The sequence below is a fragment of the Chanos chanos genome, chromosome 6 (assembly GCF_902362185.1).
Source record: "Chanos chanos chromosome 6, fChaCha1.1, whole genome shotgun sequence".
Taxonomy (NCBI): domain Eukaryota; kingdom Metazoa; phylum Chordata; class Actinopteri; order Gonorynchiformes; family Chanidae; genus Chanos; species Chanos chanos.
This window is the reverse complement of record NC_044500.1, coordinates 30547856-30571862: the sequence shown is the minus strand read 5'-3', so window position 1 is coordinate 30571862 and position 24007 is coordinate 30547856. Positions and strand designations below refer to the sequence as shown.

General features: G+C 38.5%; 1 protein-coding gene across 1 annotated transcript; it reads right to left on the bottom strand.

Moving 5' to 3' along the window:
- Positions 1-1957: 1957 nt before the first annotated feature.
- pparg (peroxisome proliferator-activated receptor gamma) lies at positions 1958-23745 on the bottom strand. Its single transcript, XM_030777862.1, has 7 exons — positions 23552-23745; positions 13147-13371; positions 12741-12910; positions 10533-10671; positions 8094-8293; positions 4899-5376; positions 1958-2834 (listed from the first exon to the last, which is right to left on the bottom strand). Exons 1-7 carry the CDS (start codon positions 23595-23597, stop codon positions 2587-2589), a joined length of 1506 nt encoding a protein of 501 aa, XP_030633722.1. The 5' UTR covers positions 23598-23745; the 3' UTR covers positions 1958-2586.
- Positions 23746-24007: the final 262 nt, after the last annotated feature.

Here is a 24007-nt window from a genome sequence, read left to right as displayed (position 1 = left end):
TCTGAACACAAAGGTCTCAGTTGTGTAGAAGGATATCTTGTATAAGGATAGCAGTCGTCTAATTTTAAGGACCATTGACCACAAATCGAAGACACGTTCAGTTTGTACTTGCCAGTTAATAAGTTTCACAAATTCTTTGAAACATTTTAACTATATTTTCATGTGTTTATTCTTGTTGGTTCATTGTGTGCAGAGACGAATGAATTTAAACTTATGTTCCATGAAGCCAATAGCCCCACACATTCAATCTTAAGCACTATAACTCGTAACAGTAAAGTGTCTACAAAACCACCGGTAGGCCTACGTCCGCTATTATCGAAATGTGATATACAGAAATGTAAAAGGCAAAGTAACAAGACTTACTAATCCTTGTGTGCTGAAATTTGTGAGGTTTTCATTGGAATAAATATTATTGTAATGTGCCTTGTTTCTGTCATAAATCGTTATTCATTTGCGCCCAACCCTCAAAAAAATCCTTGTAAAAACATTTAGCAAAGACAGTGTAACAACACAAATGGGAGGAAAACAAACATCATACGATGTTTAGAAGGGCATCTTCACAGCAGGTGTGTCACATCAAATGCTAGTCCCACACAGTACCCACATTCCTATGCAGTCTTTAAACACAGAAAACAGATTCTTTAAAAACTCTTTTTGAGAGTACAAGAACACTCAAAAAAAAAATACAATTCCCTTAACCAATGCTATCTTTGGCTGTATTCCTTCAAGGGAGTTTAAAAGCAGGAAAATGGGTGTTTTTTTTTTTTTAAATTATTTGGCAAGGTCTATGAAGAGTCTTGGCAAGAGTAAGTCATCAGAGACTTGGTAGTAACAAAGTAAGGATATGCTGACACAGCATAAAACACATTTAATCATAATCATCAAAATAGGCAGGAGGGCCTTTTTTTCCAGAGTATCCACCTGCCAACTCTTTAGCATTGCTTTTTTGGTGTCAATCCAGTCTATTTTTTTTTTTATTCCACCACTGGAGACTAGGCTGGGCTCTTACTCTTGCCCACAAGGTTTGAAAGTTGATGAAATGCTTCCATTTACACAACTGAATGTAATACCCAGAGCAAAGACTCAAAAAGTAAAGCGTACATTAACGATCTGATCGTTAACAGAAAAAACAAGGATGTAGGGACTTTTTGTAGTAGTGTAATAATTCTAATAATTTCATAATCATTTTCTAACATATTACCATCATGATTATTTGTTCAGGGTCACGAAGAATCAACAGAGGGAATGTTTCCAAAATGTCATGCCACCCATGAAGTAATTGTTTAAAAAAAGGGCACCAAAAAAAAAGAACATCGGTATCGAGAATGGCGAATGATCATGTGATCATGTGGGCAAGAATAGTTTGTAATCTTAAAGGACACAAAAAAGGCATATCGCTTTATCCAATAACTCATCCTCCCCCCCCGCCCATGTTTCATCATGAGACTGTGTGAAATCCTGTTCAGTTGAAATGCCAAATATCATCCAGTGTCCGTTTTGCAGCTGTAAATCGTATTTTCGACCATAAGATATTTATTTGCTGTTTAGCTCAGTGGAGTTTGGATTTTGCAATCACAGCAGGGTGTGTTTGGAGAGACACGTTATAAAGGGTATGATGTAATGACTGTGAAATAGCTTTGCGTGTGATAGGATTGCATGATCCTTACCAGCACTGTTTTCAGGAGGAAGCCATTAAAAAAAAAAAAAAAAAAGATAAATTCTACTCACGCACAAGAAAAAGGTATCTAATTTCAAAACCCATGTGACTTGGACACTTTCATGAGTGAATGATGCAGCATGTTCTTGATATGATTTTTACTGAAGTTAAAAGGTGTCATTACTGGACACATGATGTGAATTTGATATACTGACGATATTACAGTATGGTGAGTTTAACATTAGATGTAAAACATTTAAGACACACACATTTTTTGAAAATATTTATTTACAAGTTAAAACATCATTTCCTTCTAAACAAGGGTGGTCCTTTGAAAAATACCATTTAAATTCGCTGTCTGTTTCTATCTAGAGCCGCAAAAAAAAAGGAAAAAAAAAAGGAAAAAAAAAAAAAGGAAAAGCAAATTTAAGATTAGTGGTTAAAGCTGATGTATAATTTAAAATATGACATGTAGGGCTCATCTAAAAAGCGTCTTTGAGGAGGCAAACTTCTATTTACATACAAAGCCAAAAAAAGTGATTTAAGTAAGGCACTGTCATGAAAATTACATTATGTTTGCTTATTCATTTTAGCAGAATGTAAGACTTTCAGAATGTGGACTGGGAAAAAGACAAGTTAATGTTCAACAGCTGCATGTGCGCATTAAGCTGTATTTGTGGACAGTTTCATTATATGCAGTAAAAATGTATTCACAGTGGTGCTGTTCCCCTTTCAGCAGGATCCTGAAAAAAAGCCAACTCAGTCTTAGAAATAGACAAGGGAAACAGTTGTAATAGTCTAACAGGTAACTCTCTCCTTTTTTTCATCTGAGTGGTTTTCATTCACTTGATGATGAGAAAAGAACACAGTTACAGCAGTAACTAGAAACATAATCACTACTGTTTGGGTTCACAATCTTAAACTACAATTCAGTACAAGTCTCTCATAATCTCTTGCAGTAAAGGATGTAGGCACATGTCAATCTCTGTTTGTTTCAGCAGCTGGATGCTTTGTACGTGGTCGGAAACAAGTTGCCGTAGATCCGTCATCTTCTGCAGGACTTTGGCAAACAGCTGTGGGGAATCTGGGTGGTTCATCTTTAACTGCAGTTCCAATGAACGGAGAAGAGTCTCTTGAATGTCCTCAACAGGCTTCACATTCAGTAGACCTGGGCGATCTGCAGGAACCAAGGTAACAGAACCAATCAACTCAACAGACTTCACTAATGTTTTGGCTAGATATGTAATACAACAGAGGGAGTGTAATTCAGTTTGGACAGTCATTAATCATGACACTGGCTTCTTTTAATCAAATGAAACACACTTGTGTAGATACTCATCAACCACAAATATGTGATTTTTATAGATATGAATACACCCCAGAGTTAAAACTTTGAGACACAAATGCTTCATCCAGTCATCTGTACTTGTGGATGCTGAGGCAAACTGCTTGATTTTTCTTCCAATTTTTTTCGTCTTTTCACAATTAAGCTTTCCAGTGTGGTTAATTGTTCACATCTTTGTGTAAATGGAACATTGAATCATCGAAGTTCAAGGTCAGGACGTTATTAAATAGTCACAAAACTCTGACCAATAAATCTCTCTCTGTGATAACTGTATTCGAGCTCCTGGATGAGTCTAAGTAACATTGTGGTATGTAAGAGAACACCATAATGATAAAGACAGATCAATGTTCAGAATCCCCTAAACAAACCAGATTACGCTGGTTAAATACAATGCCAAACTCCATGTGAGTTCATATCACCTGAGTGTGATATGAGCTATAAGCTTATGACTCATATGCTTGTGGTTGGCTAAAAAGTACTTGAATTAGATGTCATCTATGTTTTGACCCTGCTTGCCTTAAAGGCTGAATAAAAATGAGATATGCTCTTTTGGCTGATATGGCTTAGGTCTATGAGGATAGCTGTCGTAATACTCAGTGACAGGAAAGACGACATTTTTGATAGCTACACCTCATAGTCAAGTGATGAGTGAATTGAAGCCTTATACAGGGCACTCATAAAAATGTATGAAACTTATTATGGGTTGGAACGGTAATTACACATGTTATATGGTCTATACAACAATCAAATAAATTTTCAGTTCTAATAAAAGCAATGAACGATTTTTTGCTAATAGCCAGTCACTTATAGTATTCTTTTGGTTGTAACCATGCAAATATTACAATTTGTTCTAGTAGAGGATTTACTAAGAACACCAATGCTGCTAACTAATTTATTTTTGTAGAAAAACTCAACGGCTTCCTAATTGTGAGCAATCTGCAAAGGATGTAATCAGCAATAGTCATAAACTATCTCAAATTTTCTTACAAATTTGAAGTCTCAAACAAATTGCAGTACTTGACTTTCCCTCTGAATGGTATCATTGCATGTGACATTTTGAATTAGATCAGGGTAGGCTCTACAGAACACAGATTCTGCATGGATTCTCTCATAATTTGTCTTATTGCTCTAAAAATATTGGGCCGAGTGGGCATAGGCTGTATGCCATTTGTAGAGGGATGAGGGAGGATGCTATCCCCCTTGATAGCAAAATGGCCAAAATGCGTCCCCCTTGTTAACCTGCCATCTCCTACATACTCTACAGAGTAGTGTCAGTGACCATTGGGCCATCTGCCCTGTTAAAAAATAACAAATTGCCTGCTGGGCATAGGCCTATTTATAGTTAAACATGCAAATTCATCTCTTTGCCTGACACCTACTACCTTTTCACACCTTCCACCTCTTGTCTGTGGTTGCCACCCACAACAGCCTACACTCCCACTGGAAAGTCCGAAAGCACATACTGGTTCAGAAGCCACAGAAAATCCACACCCCAAGTAGGTTGCCAACTTACGGGCAGCAAACCACCAACAAAACTAGCAAATCCAGCGCGTATTGTACTAACTATTTTTAACAGGTGGACACTGAGACTAACAATGGGTGGAGACTAACAAAGGGTATGCTGTCTATATTTGAACTGAGAAATAAATTATTGTGGGAACAGTGCATTCTCAATCATGAAATTACTCAATTTCACATATCTCCAGTGTATGTCAATCAAATGAGATCATCTATCAAGAGCTGTTTGTTTAACTTCCTTGTCACCAGCACAAAGCCATAAAAAGAAAGATTCAGGTAATCAAATGGATGATGTAATTTTGAATAGTGAGGCAGTCTATGACAATGTGACTATATATGGTCATTGTGTGTGTCACGTGAAAAGACACCATTACCAACCTCCACTGAGAATAATAACGGACAGGAAGAGTGCCATGTCGCTGTCATCCAACTCCAACAAGTTGAACTTGATGGAGAACTCAAACTTGGGCTCCATCATCTCGCCAAAAGGCTTTCGAAAGCTCTTGAGGAACTCGCGTGTCATGAAGATCTGGCCGTATGAGATGAGCGTGCCATCTTTGTTCATAAGCGCCGCCATCATAATGAACAGCACCTCGATCATGGCATACTTCAACAGCGTCACTTGGTCGTTCAGGTCTAAGTTCACAAAGCCCGGGATGCTTTTGGCAAACTCTGTGACCTCACTGACAGCCTCTGCAGAGCGGAACTGGCAGCTGTGTAAGAAACGCAGTTCGGCCTCGTCAGGTGGCGGGTGTAAAGCACCCATCACTGGCCTGTGCTCCTGCGTCGGGATCTGCCGACAGTTGACGAACTGTTCCCCTTCCATCAAAGACCTCATGTCGTGTATGACGAAAGGCTGCGGAAAAGCAAACAAACAGGTCACTCCAGTAACTCCTTTTTTCTCATTGGAAAAAGGTTTGTTACCCCTGAGTAATGTATAGTTTTAGAAAATGATGACACTCTCTGTAAATTATTGTACAAGTTGTTTCATTTAAATTTGATCAAGCTACCTCAGTTGATGATTTGGTACAGTCGAAGACACTGCATTTCTACAGATGTACTTAGTTGACATAATTACTGGCAAGTCCCTTTGTTTCCTCTCAAGTAAATCTATTACGTTAATGACCTCAAAAACGAGGTTCAGTGGTATTTTTAGAATTGTGTCTCATAGATGACCTCGAAAAGGAAGCGGCAGGGCCTTACAGCTCCTGATATTATCAATAAAGGTTGTGATATGAAAGACTTTCTAGAACGCCAAAATAATCTTCAGAGCGTTTTTTAGTGGGCAAAAACATTTCATCTTGACATAATCAGTGATTTGGTCATTCACCTTCAAGAAGTCTTACAGCTGCAGTGGGATACGCATACAACACAGTTTGGTAAACTGGTGAAAACAGAGCTGAAGCAGATGAGAACCAGAATATTCTGGGGGAGGATTTGTTTGATCAAAATGAAGCTTTGCATTCCAGTGGAGACATAAAATTTGTTAGTGTGTACTCTGACATAAAACAGAAAACATGTTCACTGACAGTCTTAAGTCCCAAGGTGATCAACATCAATCTTGTTTGTGTCAACTGTGCTTAAGATCCTGCATGTCAGACAGTAAATAAATGAATAAATGCTCTGTTGTTTGTTTGTTGTTCTGTTCGGCAAAGGTTGAATGAATTTATCTTGGAACATTAATCAATTCAAATCAAATAAAGTGATGAATATAGTTTCACTCAACTCGACAAAGATTGGTCCAACTGTAAAATTAGAATTCTGCTCCCTGCAACTTCACAAATATTTCTGCATGCTGGACACAACCAGATGTTCAGTATCATTTAGTTCATATCTTTGGCTGTGTTAGTCAAAACAAGTCGAAAAAAGGGATGTTTAGCAGCCTTGGTCATATCTTTTGCCAGAAGGGCACAATATTTTATCCATTATTGGCTGGATGTTAAAACACACAGTTTGCTACTGAGAAAGTTCAGCATCCATCATTACAGATGGTTACAGTGAGCCCAGGCCATGCAAAGTGTAATTGCTGGTATGTTGCTAATAGCCAGTCGTTGTACTGTTATGACTTTAACCCCTCAAAAATTATAACAAGGTTTATCGTACTAACAGCTGTCAACCCACAGGAAAATCGTTTCTTCTTTTCCAGCCATATAAATTCTGAGCATTAGAGCGCATGGTTAAATGAATTTTCGGGTAATATTTTGTCACGTTAAACGCTACTGGATACCTGTCTCTGAGTACAAACTGACAGGAATAAAACGAAATAGAAAATCTTTTTCATGAAACTGTCACCTTGTGTCAACAATCAAGAAATGGTTGCTTGATACAAACACAACCCCATAAAAGTCCATAAAAGGTAATCAAATGATAAGGTAAGGATGACTAGTAACATAGTCTTTGATAATGTGACAGCCAAGAACCCAAAACGAGAAACCCAGTTTACTACATAAACACATTTATAAACGTACATGTTGGTCAGACTGAGCTATCTGTAGAATTCGATAGTTTGTAAGCTAACACATTGTGTGTTTCCTCTAATGGATCCATTAAAAATAACATTATGGCTCATGCAAAGCACATAGGTACATGGCTTATACATGCATAAATCATTCAGAGCATACTGGTAGCAAAGGCTCTGACACCAATACATTGGTCAAAGCCAAACATGTAGTCAAAATATCTGTGAAAATGACATATTGTTGGGCTCAAATACGTCACATTGTATACGTATTTCTGGCAGGTGTTGGAAACCTGAATTTCTACCTTCTATGCATGCTTCTATGCACCTGCATTCTACGAATTTTCAGCCTCTATGCATGCTAAAAACCTGCTGTTCCACAGTGTTTTCAATTCAGCGTTTTCTATTTCAAGACTTGCAGTGCACAAGATACTACTATCCGCATGGTGTATCTTTCCCACGACCCTTGAAAACTGTCACAAACTGCATTTTACACTAAATAACAGCAAATTCGCTTTCAAGATTTTTTTTTCTGCCCAAGGAATATTATATGAACAATGCACAGAACAAAACACACTTACACCACCTATTCATGAATACCTATTCATCTGTCAAATTGAAGCTATTGACATTATCACCTTCCCTTTTCAAAGCTAATGCTATGGCAAGCTTGCATTTCAGATAAATGAAAAGTTTTAGATGATACAGCATAGAACCATGCTCAGAGAGGTGTAGATCCTGAATCAAAAATGTTGTAGCAAATGCTTTTGCATAGCATAGATTTCAATACAATGCTGATGATGCCACAAACCCTCAATTTCCTGTCTGTGAGACAGGGGTTTAAATGTTGGTACAAAAATAAAGTAGGTCTGCAGTAGATAATTATATTCTGTGAGGTTTGACCAGGTAAATGCCTTCACTGAGGAGTACATCATTCAGTATTTCTCCCTCAAGAACTGACTGCATTGGCTTAAGCGGAGTTCTTCGTTTAATATTTCGACAAACAGCAGCAACAACAACAACAACAACGACAACAGCAAAAAACATTTTATCCAGGGGTTATAACATTTGCTCCTGTGATTAATGTTAGAAACTGTTTTAGTATTTCTGCTTACTGCATTGTCGCTGTTTTTCCCTGAGAGGATGGCCCTGGCCTTGGCTTTGGTCAGAGGGAAAGACTTGAGATAGGACTCGTACAGATGCTTGGCCAGCGCCCTTAAGTCGGCCGACTCTGGGTGCATGTGGTCCATGTCAGAGGAGAACTCAGCCAATAGCTTCTCCTTCTCTGCCTGAGGCATGCGGCCAAAGCGAATGGCTGGGAAAAAGCAAACAGACAAACATGAGAAACCCCCAAACCCTGACTCCAGGCATATCAACAGCAATGAAAAAAAAAAAAAAAAAGGTTAGCTTTTGCTCAGTGGGGAAGAGTGTGTGGGTTGTAAAACTAAACCGCCTAACACACAGTCTGTTGGCATATGGTTAGGCTTAAGAACATTTCAGAACATTTATAAATGGTAACATTTATAAATGACCAAACCTGTTGCAAAACTGTGATTTATGTAGAGCTTTCTGAAAGCATAAGCACAAAAAACCCTACAGAAAACAGAATGAATGAGCTCTGATTCATTCTGTACTTAAACACATAAAGTTCTTCAATGGTTTATTCAGATGTCCTTGACCTTCATAGAAGATATTAAGGCCGATATAGTGGATTATATTATGTTATCACACAGTGTCACAAGAGGACTCATTCACTTGTTAACATGTTAAGATTGTTCAACCAGTAAAACGAACAGAGCATTACAAGCTGTGTCGTCACACAGTTACGAAACTCACAAATTATGGTGAATGTGGGCCCGCTGATGTGTTCAGAGGGAATAAAAAATAGGTCATCTTTGGTCATTAAAACCACAAAGCCCATGGGCACACAGAGTTGACTGTGTCAACCTGCAATCATTAATGAAACACTGGCAGAAATCAATGACACTACAAAGTGGAGTAGTAGTAGTAGTAGTAGTAGTAGTAGTAGTTATAGTAGTAGTAAGAGGGTCTTCTTGTTGTTTCTTTTTTTTGTTTTTGTTTTTTGTGTTGATAAAGGGAAGATATAATTACAGTTGGAACATCAGAAAGCTTAATTACTCTGCTTCTTTTAAATGCTTACCTCAGATGAACAACGTATGGATTTTTCCATATGAAATTAGTTAGGCGAGGGAGTTTTCTTAAATGTGGAAATTGGATAAGTAAAAAACTCCACTCCGTCTTAAACTGGTGAGTCTGATCAACATGTCCAATGGGAGCAAGTTAGCGTCATCCCACACATATGCCCAAACATGTTTTAAAACCGTGATTAATGTAGACTGCACTTAACCATCACACCTTTTGTAAACCTGCACATGCCTGTCAACTCTATTCTACTGTATATCTTTGGCCTGGAGCCAGGAACTGTGACACAGCAGTTTTGCTGGTGGTTTAGTCCGTGCCTTCATGAATCATTGATAAAAGAGAAAGCCATCTAAACTCAGATGAGATTTCGCAAACCACTACAATGTGCATGAATAGAGAGAGAGAGAGAGAGAGAGAGAGAGAGAGAGGGAGGGAGGGAGGGAGATAGAGAGAGAGAGGGAGAGGGAGAGGGAGAGAGTTAGAGAGAGAACAAGCAGAGGGGAGCAGGGAAAACAAAGCAAACCAATAGGAACCTGAGCAGCAGATAACGATAAACTTGACTGACCCTGCGGTGGTGAGAACAACGCCTGCACCCTGCAGTACAGCGCTCAGAGGCTTTTTTAAAGTGGTGAAATCTAAGAGCCTCAACAGGTGCATTCGGTTGAAGCTTAAAGACAAAATTACTATACCGTTTTTCTATCAAACCAGTGCTCAGTTTTCCCACACTTCTTTTCAGCAAGTTTCCAATATCCAACATAGCGAGAAGGTAAAAATGTTTTAGATTTTATTTAATCCTTTTTTTACTGAAAATTTGAATAAACTACTAATACTATGTCGTGGATTATTTGAAAACTAACAGTAGCATAAAAATACAACTTTTCCAACAAACCATATAAACTCTTCCGGGATGTTTGAAATAAGAACTCAATGGGTTTTTTTTTTTTTTTTGCAACAAAACTTTAAAACTACTCTACACATTGAGGTTTTGATTCGATAGGAAGTACCACGAACAGGATGTCTGAATCCGGCCTTGAGGCAGACCTGTGAAGGAAGGTGTCAGGGTGCGAATGGAGTGTTTCTCAGCTCTCTGGTGAGACACACATGCACACACACACACACACACACACACACACACACACACATACTCGAGTGCTATGCACGTTTTGAAAGTGCAGTGCCACATATGGTGCAGCATGAGACCACAGAAAGGAAACAACAAAGCAAAATGGGCCGACTCAACTACGTTTCAAAGGTGGAGAGCTACCAAGGGTGTCTGTCTTGAGCGGTTCATACAGAAAGCACTTCTCTGAAACCTTGGGCCCTTCTCAGGAACGGAAGGCTTTAATTTGAGAAACGTGGGGTGTATGGGGACAATGGCAACCGAGTCTCACCGTTGTGCGACATGCCAACCATAAGGCATTTTTGGAAGCGGCAGTATTGGCACTTGTTGCGGCTCTTCTTGTGAATGCGGCAGTGCAAGTCACAGTGGTCATACACCAACTTCAAACGTATGGTTCGGCGGAAGAATCCCTGCGGTCAAAAGGATAAAAAGTCACCACTACATCCTCGTTTATTAAGCTGGTGCAATATTGAAATACATTTATGATTTGATTGCATCTGAAGACAAGATAACAGGACATGTCATAAAGTATCTCAGATTGTATACAGAAAATGATACATACATGTGTTAAGATAATCTGATTTGTTTAGGTAAAGTAAACTTTGTTCTCGTGTACTAGCAATAGCATTTCTTTACATGTTGTGTATGTAGGTAATTTTCTTTGAAGGCTGGTATATTTCGACTCATATTTGTATGTGTCCTAACTGCTAAAGATCACAGTGAGACGTGCCTCATATCTGCGTGCACTTCCAGTTGTTGTGTATATAAACTGCACAGTTTCTTTCTCAACTTTGATTGCAACGCTTTAAAAGTCGACCAGAGAGTCATTATTCACTTACTGATAACTTCGAGTATCTTTTTCAGAGGTCACAGCTTTATCTCTGTAATGCACCATTAGAACATAACTGTCTTGTCTAAACTGAACTTTGGGTAAAGCAGGGGGCTTAATATTCCCACTGTTAACACAGAGTGCTGTTAAATACATACCTAAGACAAGTCCTATGAAGGAGCACTACTTTTAAACATGTCAACAGAGCCCAAAAACAATCCAGTAACCAAGTCTAAAATACGCAATCTAATCTTTACAACTTTTAACTAGAAACTTACCTGGACTTAATTATTTGTACAAATGCATATCTGCAAGCACTACTGATCAGCCATAGTTTGACCCTATAGCACAGGATACCCACAGGATGTACCATACCCACAGGAGATAAAGACAGTCTTAACTAATATCTCATTTGATCTTATGATTAGGAAATATTGCGATTTAGTACTTCCAATAAGGAACAGATTAAACTTAGGTCACAGGAACGATTGTTGCATTGTATTTTTGGTCGCCGTCATAATTTCATAGGGTCATAAAGCCTTTAAAGCTGAATGTTCTAGAATGATGGAATGTGTTTCCTGACTAAAATGTCCATATAAAACAATGAAGAATTTTCCCCCCTGTATTTTCCGGGTCTCCTCAGGATTCTAATTTTAATTTGTTGTAATAGATTAGGCTATTCATAGAAATAGGAAGTTGGGGCGACGGAGGCTCCACCCAAAATCTGTTTTGTATCTCAAAACAATAAAATGTATTAACCTTGCTGGCTGACCTCAATACTGGAGGCATTCTTTGTGTTGCTAATAGATGCAAGCCAGGAACAATGTATACCCCAATATAAACTCTTACAGGTACCATAGTCAGTGTTTGTTGGGATGAGGTACAGCATGAATGAATTAAGAAATAAGTTTATCATTGTGCTTTTTTTTTTTTTTTTCCAAGCTGTCTTTTCAAAAACGCCTACGCAGATGTAGATGTACCATGTCTGAGTGGGATGGAAATACACCTGAGATGTCTGGGTCGCCCACACAAATGATTATTTTTATTCAAACACCTCTTCATCATCTTCTGCCCGTACACATTTCTGCCCAGAGAGTGGAAACTTGCCGCGAGTTTGTGGTTAACGTGACAGACATTGAGGGTGAAGGAACATCAGACATGGACAGTCAACTTTTGACCTTATCTACATATCTGTTAGTAAATTCAAACCACAGCTGAGTTTATCAGGCTGACGGGAAAAAAAAGTCTTTGAAGGTTTGGCAAGAAATGTGGCATGTTTTTAATGGTTCAGCATCGAACGATACGCCACAACAAAAGCTCTAAATGAGACTGAAGCAAATTATCAAGACTTCACATCACGATTCACTGGTTTCTGCTATATGCGGTTGATGAGTAGGGGTTTTGACTTTTGGAATGAAATTACCTTTATATTCTCTGCTGATATGCAATTAGTTCAGATACTTATCTATTTTAGCTGCGCTTCGACTAAAATCAGTATTTGTTGTTTGTTCCATTGATTTAGATCAGCATCTTTTCATTTAGTGAATTACTAATTTCAGATCTTCATGAAATCAGAAACGTGCAGGATAGATATAGAGAGCATGACTGTGCTTGATAGTGAAATGGGCATATGCTTTAAATGTTCCTTACCTTGCAGCCTTCACAAGCATGAACACCATAATGAAAGCCAGAGGCCTTGTCCCCACATACACGACACTCAATATTTAACACAGAGGTGGATGCGTCCTCATGCAGTTTGGAATACTGCAGGCTGCCCTCTGCATACTGGGGAGGAGATTCTGGTTCAAGTTTTATTGAACCTGAATAAAACAGAGAGAATGACTTAGGGATCCTGACAGTGAAGGAAAGAGCACCAGTTACCACCGCCACCCCCCCCCCCCCATTTTATTTATTTTTTTAGATTCTACATGTCTCGTGTTAATGGTGTCACAAACGGGGTGATACATTTTCAGGCAAACACGGCAGAAACAAACACATTTTCATTTCTGCCTGTGAACTACCATTTTTAGAAGAAAGGTGAACAGACAGGGCATACTTTGGCTTTCTTGTGCTCTGTAGCTGTACATGTGTGACAGATCCATGTCCGTCAGTTCACCCTGGGGTGGGCTTGGGTCATAATCTTGGCCAGAGATGCTTGTGTAGTCCAGGGTGGTGAACGGTTTCATGTCCAGCGAGTGCGAGCTGTCATCGAGTTCCGTCAGTTCCAACGCACTCAGGCCGAATCCCATGGGCCAGGAAAACGTCTGTGTGTCCACCATATCTGCCAAGAAGACACCCAGTCTTAGAAAAGGGCTGAAGGCATCATTGTGTTGTAATCTTAATGATGGGTCTGGACTGACTGTAACTTGACCTCACGATGAATTCTTACACTGTTGTGTTTTCAGATCTCCTGTTATGTTAGTCATTTCATGCTTGATTTTTTTTTTTTTTTTTAAATTGCTCATCGCCGTCCGCATGAGTAAAAGGAAAATTAGCTACAGAGTCGCACAGTCACAGTGTAACAGAAACTTGTTTGTAATTATTGACAAGAACGTCATGCCACTTGTCCAAACAACCAAACACAAATAACTAAACTAAGGCTCTTCCATTTAGCCTAATGAAACAAGCGTTAAGCTAAGAACAATAGCAAGGATGCTAACAATCAATCAAACACCTTACTAACTACATTAAACAAAGTACAATCACAAACAATCACAGTGTCAATTGTAACAGAGAATCGCAGGCTACAGAGTGCTACAAAACCTTAGATTTGTAGAACAGATGACTATTCTCACTGCAGATTACCTCAGTTGTCATAAACGTCTGGACAGGAGCCAGTTTCATGGCACAAGAAAATTCAGAGTTACTGACACTAATCCAGTGGCTCAAAGACAAGTGTTGACTTCCTATTTCATAGTGTGATTACCCAATGAAAATACAACAAGGCACAAGAGTGGGTCTGGGCCTCACAGACAGTCCAAAAGGTCAGAAAGTCTCAAATTAGAATCTACTCTTATGCAAGGACTTAGGGGCAGCACTTTGCAGTAAATCATTTGCGTGGAGTAGCCTATCGTGAAACTGTTAACACATTCTCTTTCGGTCTATGTAAGTTTATGTACAGTGCGTTATGAAGAGATTATTAACTGAATGAAGAATTAAGTTTCAGTGTTGCAAGCTGATTTTTTTTTTTTTAAGATCACGTAAAAAAGACATTTGTGTTCCACTCATGGTCAGTCTGCCAAAATGTGAACTTTACCTAGCTCAAATAAGTATAGATTCCACTCTAATCCACAGACATTTTGAGCAAGAGTGCATAATTAAACAGACGTCTGTATGGGCTAACCCAGTCAAGGACAAAAATGTGTGCCTACAGTTGTGCTGATGCCTTTTAGTCATAAACAAATACAGTGAAAAGAAGGACACTTTAAATATAGTCTACAACTCCACAGTGCAACTGAAACAGAGATCAGATTTTGGTTGATGATAAACTGAGCTGTAACTTGTTTGACCAATCAAAGAACTAACAAATTCTGATTGCTCTGGGCCTGTCTCTATTGATCCTTGGCACTGAGTAGGGTTTTATATAATCAAGGCCACATGGGTAAAGTTGCCCTTCATGATCTTCCATCAAGAATTGTGTATTTTTCACCATTAATGTGATGATAAACTCTTCCTAGAAACAATTCCAAATTTTACAATGTATTATTAATAATTCTTATATAGGAGATTGTACTGTATATACATGTATATTGTTGTATACATTCTTAATAAACAGTTTTGTGTGATGCTGTGATTGTCTTCTTGAGGCAAATACCTGTGGTATGTCACCCAATACTGATATGGGTTTACAAATCTACACAAAGGGGGTGAACACAGATTATGTAAAAGAGCACAGGTGCGGAAGTAAATCCAAATGGTGCATCCAAAATATTCCAAAAATAGCTGAATAGTTGAAATGGTTCCCAATGGCTTTCCTAAAATACCAATACGTTGCAAACATCCTCTGTTCAATGACTTATTTTTTCCCTTTTTACCTGAATGGAATGTGAGCAAATGAATGGAATCTACTTAAAATTGCAGACATGGCCAACTGTTTAAGGGCAGGGGGCAGTGGAGGCAATATTGTATTGAGATTTCTGGAAGCCATGGGCAGTGGCCTATTCATAGAAAAGACACAAATTTCCGTCTCGTGGATGTCCCTTTTGCAATGTGGTAAACATCTTGCAGGATGACTTTTGCTCTGGTTGGCAAGGGATATTTGTAGCTAGTGGACTAAAACTTGATGGTTAGTAAGACTACCTCCCTAAACTCCTCAGCTTTCTTTAGTGGTTGAATTCCAGTCCCATGACCTTTTGTCTCAAACCACAGGCCTATGCTGAAAAACACGGTCGGATATTTAAGGTATTGGTCCTTTAAAGCATGGTTACTATGTAAAACTTGGACCCGTTGATTGAAATGATGTGTTCGAATTAATTTGACTAGACCTCATTAGAATCTTTTCTCAAATGAAACCTTTAGTGCAGTAAAATCTTTTTGGCTTCAGGCTCTAATCTCTTCTAAACCATAGCTGAATGACACAACTGAATCATGCCTCTTCTCCTGTGTTTCTTATAACACGCTATCATCTCAGTCTTTTGTACAGTTGTGTGATTTGTACAATGGGGGAAAAAGCAGTCAAGTAGCATCTTTTCCCCGGAGAGAGGCTATTGTCCCCTTTTGTTATGATTTGTAGTCTTTAAGGATACGATATTAAAAAACAGTACCAGTTTTTGCTCAGTAAATCATCAAATTTTCAATTAGCAGTCATATAAAGGCCAGATTCTAATAACTACTATACATTCATAAAATACTGTAAAAAATACTCTTTCTTCAAACTCTTGTTTCAAAAACAGTTCTTTGTCCAACTGTTCGACAATTCCTCTGTCGACAGACAAGACTTGCTGATATTGCACTAAACACGTTCGAATCCCTAAAGGTACATGAGGATATGTTAAGGAATGTCCAAATATACCAAAACCATTTCACATTTTACTGCAGCACAATGCGTCTCTGACAATATGACGTACAAAGTCATCACGGCAAAACATGACAAATGATCGAAGTGAATGCGTTGGATATTAACAAAAGACAACAAAAAAACCCATGTGTACCAACCATTATTATACGGTTTTAACATTGTGTTCCTCTGTCATGCCTCAGCTTGTTTTTAACTTGGAAACAAGGACTGGTTACTGTAGCTGTCCTACAATATTCTAAAAGGTTACATTTTAAATGAAAATTGAGTATGTTATGTCTTCCTTTTCTACACTGCTTTCACTTTTTAATCATAGAGACGGACCATCACCCTTTTTCCAGATGTCAAAACTTTGGTCTACATTTGTTGAGATCATCACTCATAACGTTGTATGTCATAATCTCCAGGATATTTGATAAAGTAGGAAATCCTGTGGAGTCTTGTTTTCATTTGGTCTTTTGTTTAGTTTTAGTGTGGCGTTTACAGCACATTAGTGAGATTATTGTTTTTCGTTTCACTGGTGTAAGCCTCGTTCCTGTTCATGTGAGAGACAAAAGAGAGAGCATGTGATGTGAAATTCTTTCCACAGGGACAGTCTTGCAATAAGAACACAATGTTTTCCATTAATATTTCCTAATAGAACCAAACAAATGCCAAAGGCACAAGATATCAAATGTCAGAAAGCTCTCTGACAGAAAAAAAGTAAAGATAAATCTATAATGAAACCTCAAATGATGCCCTCCCCCTCAAAATTTGTTGACATATTATGGAGAAATGAGAAAAAGGTCCTCCCCAATTATTCTTTTACGGTAATATTGTGAACTCTGTTCACAATAATGCCGACCTTATTAAAAAGTGTTACTGTAATCTACAGCCAAAGTTGTGACAAACCGCTTTTCAAGTGGTAACAAGTACGACAATGAAATGCCCAACAACGAAAACACAGCTATAAACCTGTATCAACTTACCAGCCTATTTATATTCTGCAGTGTCCATCATAGGGTTGTATTAGAACATTTGAGAGAGTGCTAATGCTGTACACTGGAAATATGGAGCACCCATCTCTTGATCAACGTCTCTGAGTTCAGAGAACACGAGACAAACCTGTCTGACTACATTCAGTAGCGCCATAATGTTCATCACAGATTGACAGTCTGACAAGACCACAAGAAGTCAAAACCTTTTCCTTAAAGAATTCTATCTAAAACAAAATTCCTTTTTTTTTTTTGTGGTGTCTACAACAACAACTACTCCAGTCAGGGTTTTGTTTTTTTTTTTGAAAGTGAAACAAATACTTTCAATCTTCATCTGCTTCTGTTACAGGGCATGCTTCTGTTACAGGTCATACTTTTCAATAAAATATTTGTTCCTAAACATGTGATTTGTAGTATAAATCTCCAAACTGTGTTGCATATAGACTCATTCGTTTAAATCAGACAGAATATTAAACTCCAGGTGTAAGGCATAATGGCAGAATATAAAAGAGAGGAAGACACTGCCAGCCAACGTGATCCATCACTGAGAGCCTTTGTAAAACTCTTGACAAAATACAACAAAACAGGTGAAAGACAGCAGTCAGCCAACCTGGCTCAGACATGGCATGTTCTCGGAAGACTGTAAAGAAGAACTCTCTAGAGTATCTGAAGTACGATCTTGCTAACGCTCAAAAAAATCATATAATCTTATGTCTGGACACATTTTTTTCTTCCATCTGAATTTTTTTTTTTTTTTACCCTCAAGGTAAACTGCCACTTAAAGGAAAAGATATAGATTGGGACAATCACCTGACGCAATACTTTCACCATTAGAAACAAGGAGGGGGAGCTCCCCGTGGTGACCTCAAAGCGCTGTCTGAGAGCACACTGTGTGGAGAGAGCTGTGTGACTTCCTGAACTCAGCAGCATTGTGATTGCCAGAAAACAGCACTCTCTGCCTGTGCCAATGTCAGCCGTGCACCCTCTTGCTCTGAGTCGGAGCCAGACAGTAAAACCGTCTCAGCGCCCACTCGACTAGTACTGAGTTTGCTAAGCACGGCTCTCTCTCAATACTGAAAAGCCTCACGTTCTGGGGGTTTCTGACCACATTTCAGGGTAGGTTGACATGGATCGTTCTACCAAGCCACAAACCGGAGTGAACTCTGATTTGTTTTAATTTTTTTTTTTTTTTTTTTTTACTGGGAAATGCTGAGGGAACATATTCCCTCCCTCAAGAAAAAAAAATCATTTTGCTAAGGATGCTCCCTCAGTAAAATGTAGCCTATACATCATCTAATGCCAAAATATATTGGGTTGACTCGGATCATAAATGCCATTTTTGACTGAAATTAGACAAAACCATAGTTGAAAAAAAAAAAATAACAAAGAATGAAGACACTGTTCATGACAAATGACACTGTTCATTTAGTGGGCACCAGTAACTAGGACATAACATCAATTCAGGTCACGTGACGATTTAAGAAACTTCAAAACACTATAATGTAGACTCATTTACACTTATTTAGACTTCTGTCGGTTGGAAAACTACCTCTGTGAACAGCCTGCTGGGAGCATCAGTGGTAATGGGATTTCACAGGGGTAATAACCGTATTCATTGGGTTAGGCTGGATTGAACTTTTAACAAGAGGAAGATGGCAAGTGTGCAGTTTTTGGTAAAGGTTATTAATAATTTAAAAAAAAAAGGAACAGGGAGACTTGCTTTTTTTTTCTTAGTATGGACACTGCATGGCCTCAGCAAAAGTGCAGACAGCTAACTATCATGTGGTCCTTCTGCGAGGTGTTAGACTAGCCAGATGATTTCCTGTTGCTTCACTCTCACTCGAAGGCATACTGGTTCCACTTCTCTTCAGAGAAAACTGACTGATAACTGCACTTCTTCCTCAGATTCATTTAATAGCATTTGCCTGTGTTAAAATTAGGCTCCTCTACAGCGCAACTTAAATATTCATTTTGAGTTCCTGTTATTTGCACTTTGACTACTAGAGTTACTGTCAGTGTTGACTGACCATAGTAAACTGCCCTCTTGACCCGCACACATGTAAATGTATTTTTTGTACTATTGTGAGATAAACCAAATTGGATCTAACTGTTTACATGTCCTAAAAGGCTGAAATTTGAATTTGCTCTTACACAAGTACTTTTCTTTTGCCCTTATATGGCTTTCAACAATCACTTTTCTCTCTAGGACTAAAAACTCTAAGTGTTCTCTTAGAGCAGCAAAATGCATCCAAACATAGAATTAAGAGCTAGAACACAATCCCAAACATGAACGCAGTCTCACATATTTATCAATGCCCATACGCATTTTTTTTGTATTCAAGACCCTCTTGATTTCGCACCTTAGGCCCTAACCACTTATCTTTTTATCTGAAGTTAAGAGTGAAACATCATGTACTTTAATATGGGCGGATGTTGCGGCTAATTTTTTTTGTACCAATATACTCCTGAGGGACGTTTTAAGACAGATTGGACCCACGACAAATAACATGCTTCTGGCAAGTGTCACGCATTCTAAGGTCTTTATTGTGCGGCTCCTTGGGAATTTGAGCTTGTACCATATCTAAGGACATGAACTTTTCCCCAATTTCTTTTAATAGGAATGAGTTAACAGTTGATGAATCCCGCGAGGCTTTGTTGCGCTTCCTCGACGGATAAGGTAGGGTGTTTCAGGCTGCGAAACCCTCCGCAGTTCAGCGTGCCAGAGGATGGGGGCCTTCCCCTATTCCTTGACATGAACAGGAAAAAGGTGGGAGTCACAACACGCTAAAAACATGTTGATGTTGTCATACCGCTAGCAGCTACCCTTTCCATAAAAAAGTTATTCCTTAATTAAACCGACTAAGTGCTTGTCTTAGCCATTCTAAGTAAAAATGTTCTGATTACATTTGACATCTGGGGTGTGTTTAAAGAACTAAATCCTCCCTCTAATTCTTCATTAATATTTACTGACTGATAAGTACAGCATATCAAGCTAAGCCCCCAACGCGGTAGTTGTGCACGACAACACTTACGGTACAAATTCAAGAGGTACTTCATTTAAATATGTCGTGGATATTTAAACGAAGTACCTGTACCTGGTAGACTGTTTTCGGAAATCTCATTTGAAACTAAAAATGTGTGTCCTATGTGTAAGATATCTATGAGAAAATGAGAAAGACTAATTACTCACTTCATGACCATATATGCCCGCTGTGTGTGAAACAGTCTCTTGTGTGCTGCTGTATTTAGGCCTGAATAACCACATGAAGTACATAGACCAATGTGATAGTTTCACCAGTTTAACTCAGAGAGAACTTCATCTTCTTTTAAACCTAAGAGCTGACTTCTACTTTAAGAGTTGTAGCTGAAATATTTAGTGACATTTAAGACAGATTTGATGGGAAAGTATTTTGATGAGAAATGAAGAAAAATGTATTTACACGCTACATACCATTGTCCCCATGATCACAACTGCCACTGTTGGGCTCCTCATTCTGCTGTGTTAATGTTGCGTGAGCTATCATTCCGTAGTACCATAAACATTTTTACAAAAGTTTTTCCATGTGTTACTAGTTATTGACTTTAACACTAATTTTTGTTTTGAGGACATGAATCTCATTGGCTGTGATGGCTATGTTAGCGAATTGTCTGAAAATGACACACTTGACTGTCAACTGTCGGATTAAGGCATTTGTTTACGAGGCACATTTCATTCTGTGGGACAGGCTGCCGTCTATAACCACTCTACATACACTGCTTACTTACGAGGGAGTCAATGAGACAAAGAGAACAGGCCTACGTTTATCATTTCTTTTTGGTTTGACAGAAAAACACGCCAGAATAATATTGTTTGACACTAGTTGTTTTCAGCAACTACATTTCTTTTTCACTCTAAACAAATATGGCAAAACATAACAAGATCTTGCATTAAGAATAGTTCAGGCCAAAAAACAAAAAATGCAAAGTAAAGAGAACTCCCACTCTCTGTCACATACACACACATACACAAACACACACACTCACAAAGGCAGTAAGACAGTAGAAATGTATAGTATATATGAGTGCGTGTGTGTGTGTATAGACACAAACACACACACGCATGCACACACACACACACACACACACAAACAAACAAAGGGAAGAAGATGCCACAAAGGGAATAAGACTGTACTAATCTGAAAGACAAAACAAGTTTACACAAACCAGACAGAACAGCAAAGCAAATTCTCTAAAGGGCACACGTAAAACAAACCAAAACTTGTGAATCAAAGTATAGACTTAAACAAAACTCTATATGTACTCACGTGGAGGGACACATTTCTACATACATAAAATGTAGCCAAACTGCAGAATTATAAAGACAAACTAGACAAACACGACTCACACTATGGGCCCACGTAAGCAAACACATGTTAGTCTCTACTTTACCCCCCCTCAACACATACACAACTGCATGTGCTCTTACTTTATATGTGCCGTTGGCGTTTCACAGCATTTGTGTGCTCACGTTCATACATTAACTCTCCACAAATATTCCCTTTTCAATCTGAAGCAATGGTGAGAGGCCTTAATACTTTTCAAAGCAAGGGGTCAGTGGGTTGAATGAATCAGTAAGACGGGTTTGCAAGAACTCCCAGTTGGAAAATTTGACAGACCGTGTAGCTGTACAACGAGAAATATAAACGGGGCTTTGCTCACATCCCCGCACCTTTATTACAACAGAGCAAAGTCTATTGTGCTGAAGCAATTATATAACAGGGCAGACTATCTGATCCAACTTGAAACACTCTGATTTGACTTGCACTCACAGGCCAACAACATTAGTGTCATGACTGACAAGGTTTAATAAGGAGTTGAGTTTTGACGTTATATTCTAATGACCTGTTATTGCATTTAAAATGAAATGATCAGGGTCTTAAGTTGATTTCAAGATTTCAGATCATTTTGATGTCACTGTAATATAATATTAAAGATTACCGAGCTAAGCTACCAATTTCAGCCCAATCAGAAATAATGCGTCTTCTCTCTTTTTATGTTTGCCAGCTTGGCATTTCGTGTGACAACACAAGTAAGACTTGGAAAATCACAGCAATGAGTCTCATTTCAAAAAATCTGATTTTGACCTCTGATCTATCGAGAAAACTCAGTTCAACCCACACATAAACTGAACTACTTCTACGATAGCTCATTTCACAATCCACGCAAAACAGAAGACATGTCAGCTAAAAGACACTTAGTAATGTCCCTACATAACCTGAACATATTAATCAGCTCGGCTGATATGTGAGCTATGTCAATATAGAGTGACTTTGCCCTTACACATATAATACTAGTACAACCCTATTATATCACACACCAGAGTTGATAGGAGAACACAAAAGGAGGAAAAAAAATTAAGAGATATCAGAGATTTCATTTTTTCTCTGGGCCAGATAATATATGGTTATATTGTGGAACTACACAGTTATTACAACTGGAAAGTCATTAACTGCATCAATTTAACAAAGGTGTTATATGCCTGAAACGTCATGGAGAACTTCATGCATGTGATTTGATGCAGCCACAGTTGGGCAAGAGGCTGTTGTAATGATAAAGGAAAACTGCATTCATAACAAATACATACAGCACCCTCGTACAATAGCTTCTGAACAAATGGACATCTAAGTCGTGAGACGTTTTCTTTAGTATGATGAGCTGTTTTCATTGACCACTGCAATAGAGCGAAGGCAGTTTATATCAATTTAAATGAAAATAACAACCTATAATAGTCATTTAGAAGTTCAAAACCACATCAAGTTTAAAATCACGTTAATGTGTAACACTGCGAGGTTAAGATAACTTCACAGATTTGTTTATGACTGTACAAATTACGGATATACTTATGACATGTCTCACTTGTAGCAAAGAAAACCTTTGAAAGAGGCTTAGAAGAGACAATGGTTTGTCACCTAAGGTTTGCCGGTTTAACGCGTTCACTGATTTAGAACAGCAAGCATTTAATGCAAAAAACACATATGAATGAAATGTTATACAGAATTCCAACGAGGCAGTCTATGCACATTAATTGTTTTCTGGATGTTTTTATTTCAACATCGGAACCTAATCGCATGCAAAATGATGCCTCAGAATTCAAAGACAGAAACGTCAGATTGCGTTTCATATTTCCCTCAAATGTGAAATCGTTAAAAGTATGACAACAATTAGCGATGCGATGGTATTTTAGACTCTAGGTTACAATCCTGAAAGTTATTACATTTGCTTAATTTTAAACAGATTACAACAGAAAATCAAACTTTCAACGAGTCGCCAGTGTAATACGCCTTATCTGTATATACTTGTCAGCTCTTCGTAGACTCGCCAAAAAAGAAAAAAAAAAAAGTGGTCCACCGTAGGTTGTAAGGATTTAATGGTGTACAATTGTACTGGCTATGCTACACGAAAACTTTCACAAATTAGATTCAAGGGGCACTTACCTGTCGTAATATGTGGATTTTGATCCTTGAAATTGCTGCAGAGCATGTAGTCTGCGCTTAAAGTGATAAAGACGTGAATTTGAACTGCGAGGACTGATTTCAAGCTCTAAACCAGTTGTCGTCTTGTGTAGAGGTGTCTACTCTCATGCATCACATAACATACAAATTTATCTCCTCGACTCACAAGAGTAGAACCTAGAGATTAACTGACCTGTATTGGTCTGTAGAGCGTGGTCAGTTGCGTAGACGCTTCCTTTTCCGAAGCAAACTCTGAAGTTTTCCTCTATCCCCTCCTCTCCTTCCCTTAAATAGGCCTATAACTTAGAGATCAGGCAATCTATTAATCGTTATCGATTACGCAGCACCTTAGTAGTGATTCCGGTTGTCCGTGTGACATGCAGTACACGAAGTGGCAATCAATTCCAAAGCCAAGTTGAGATGCTCAACTCAAGGCGT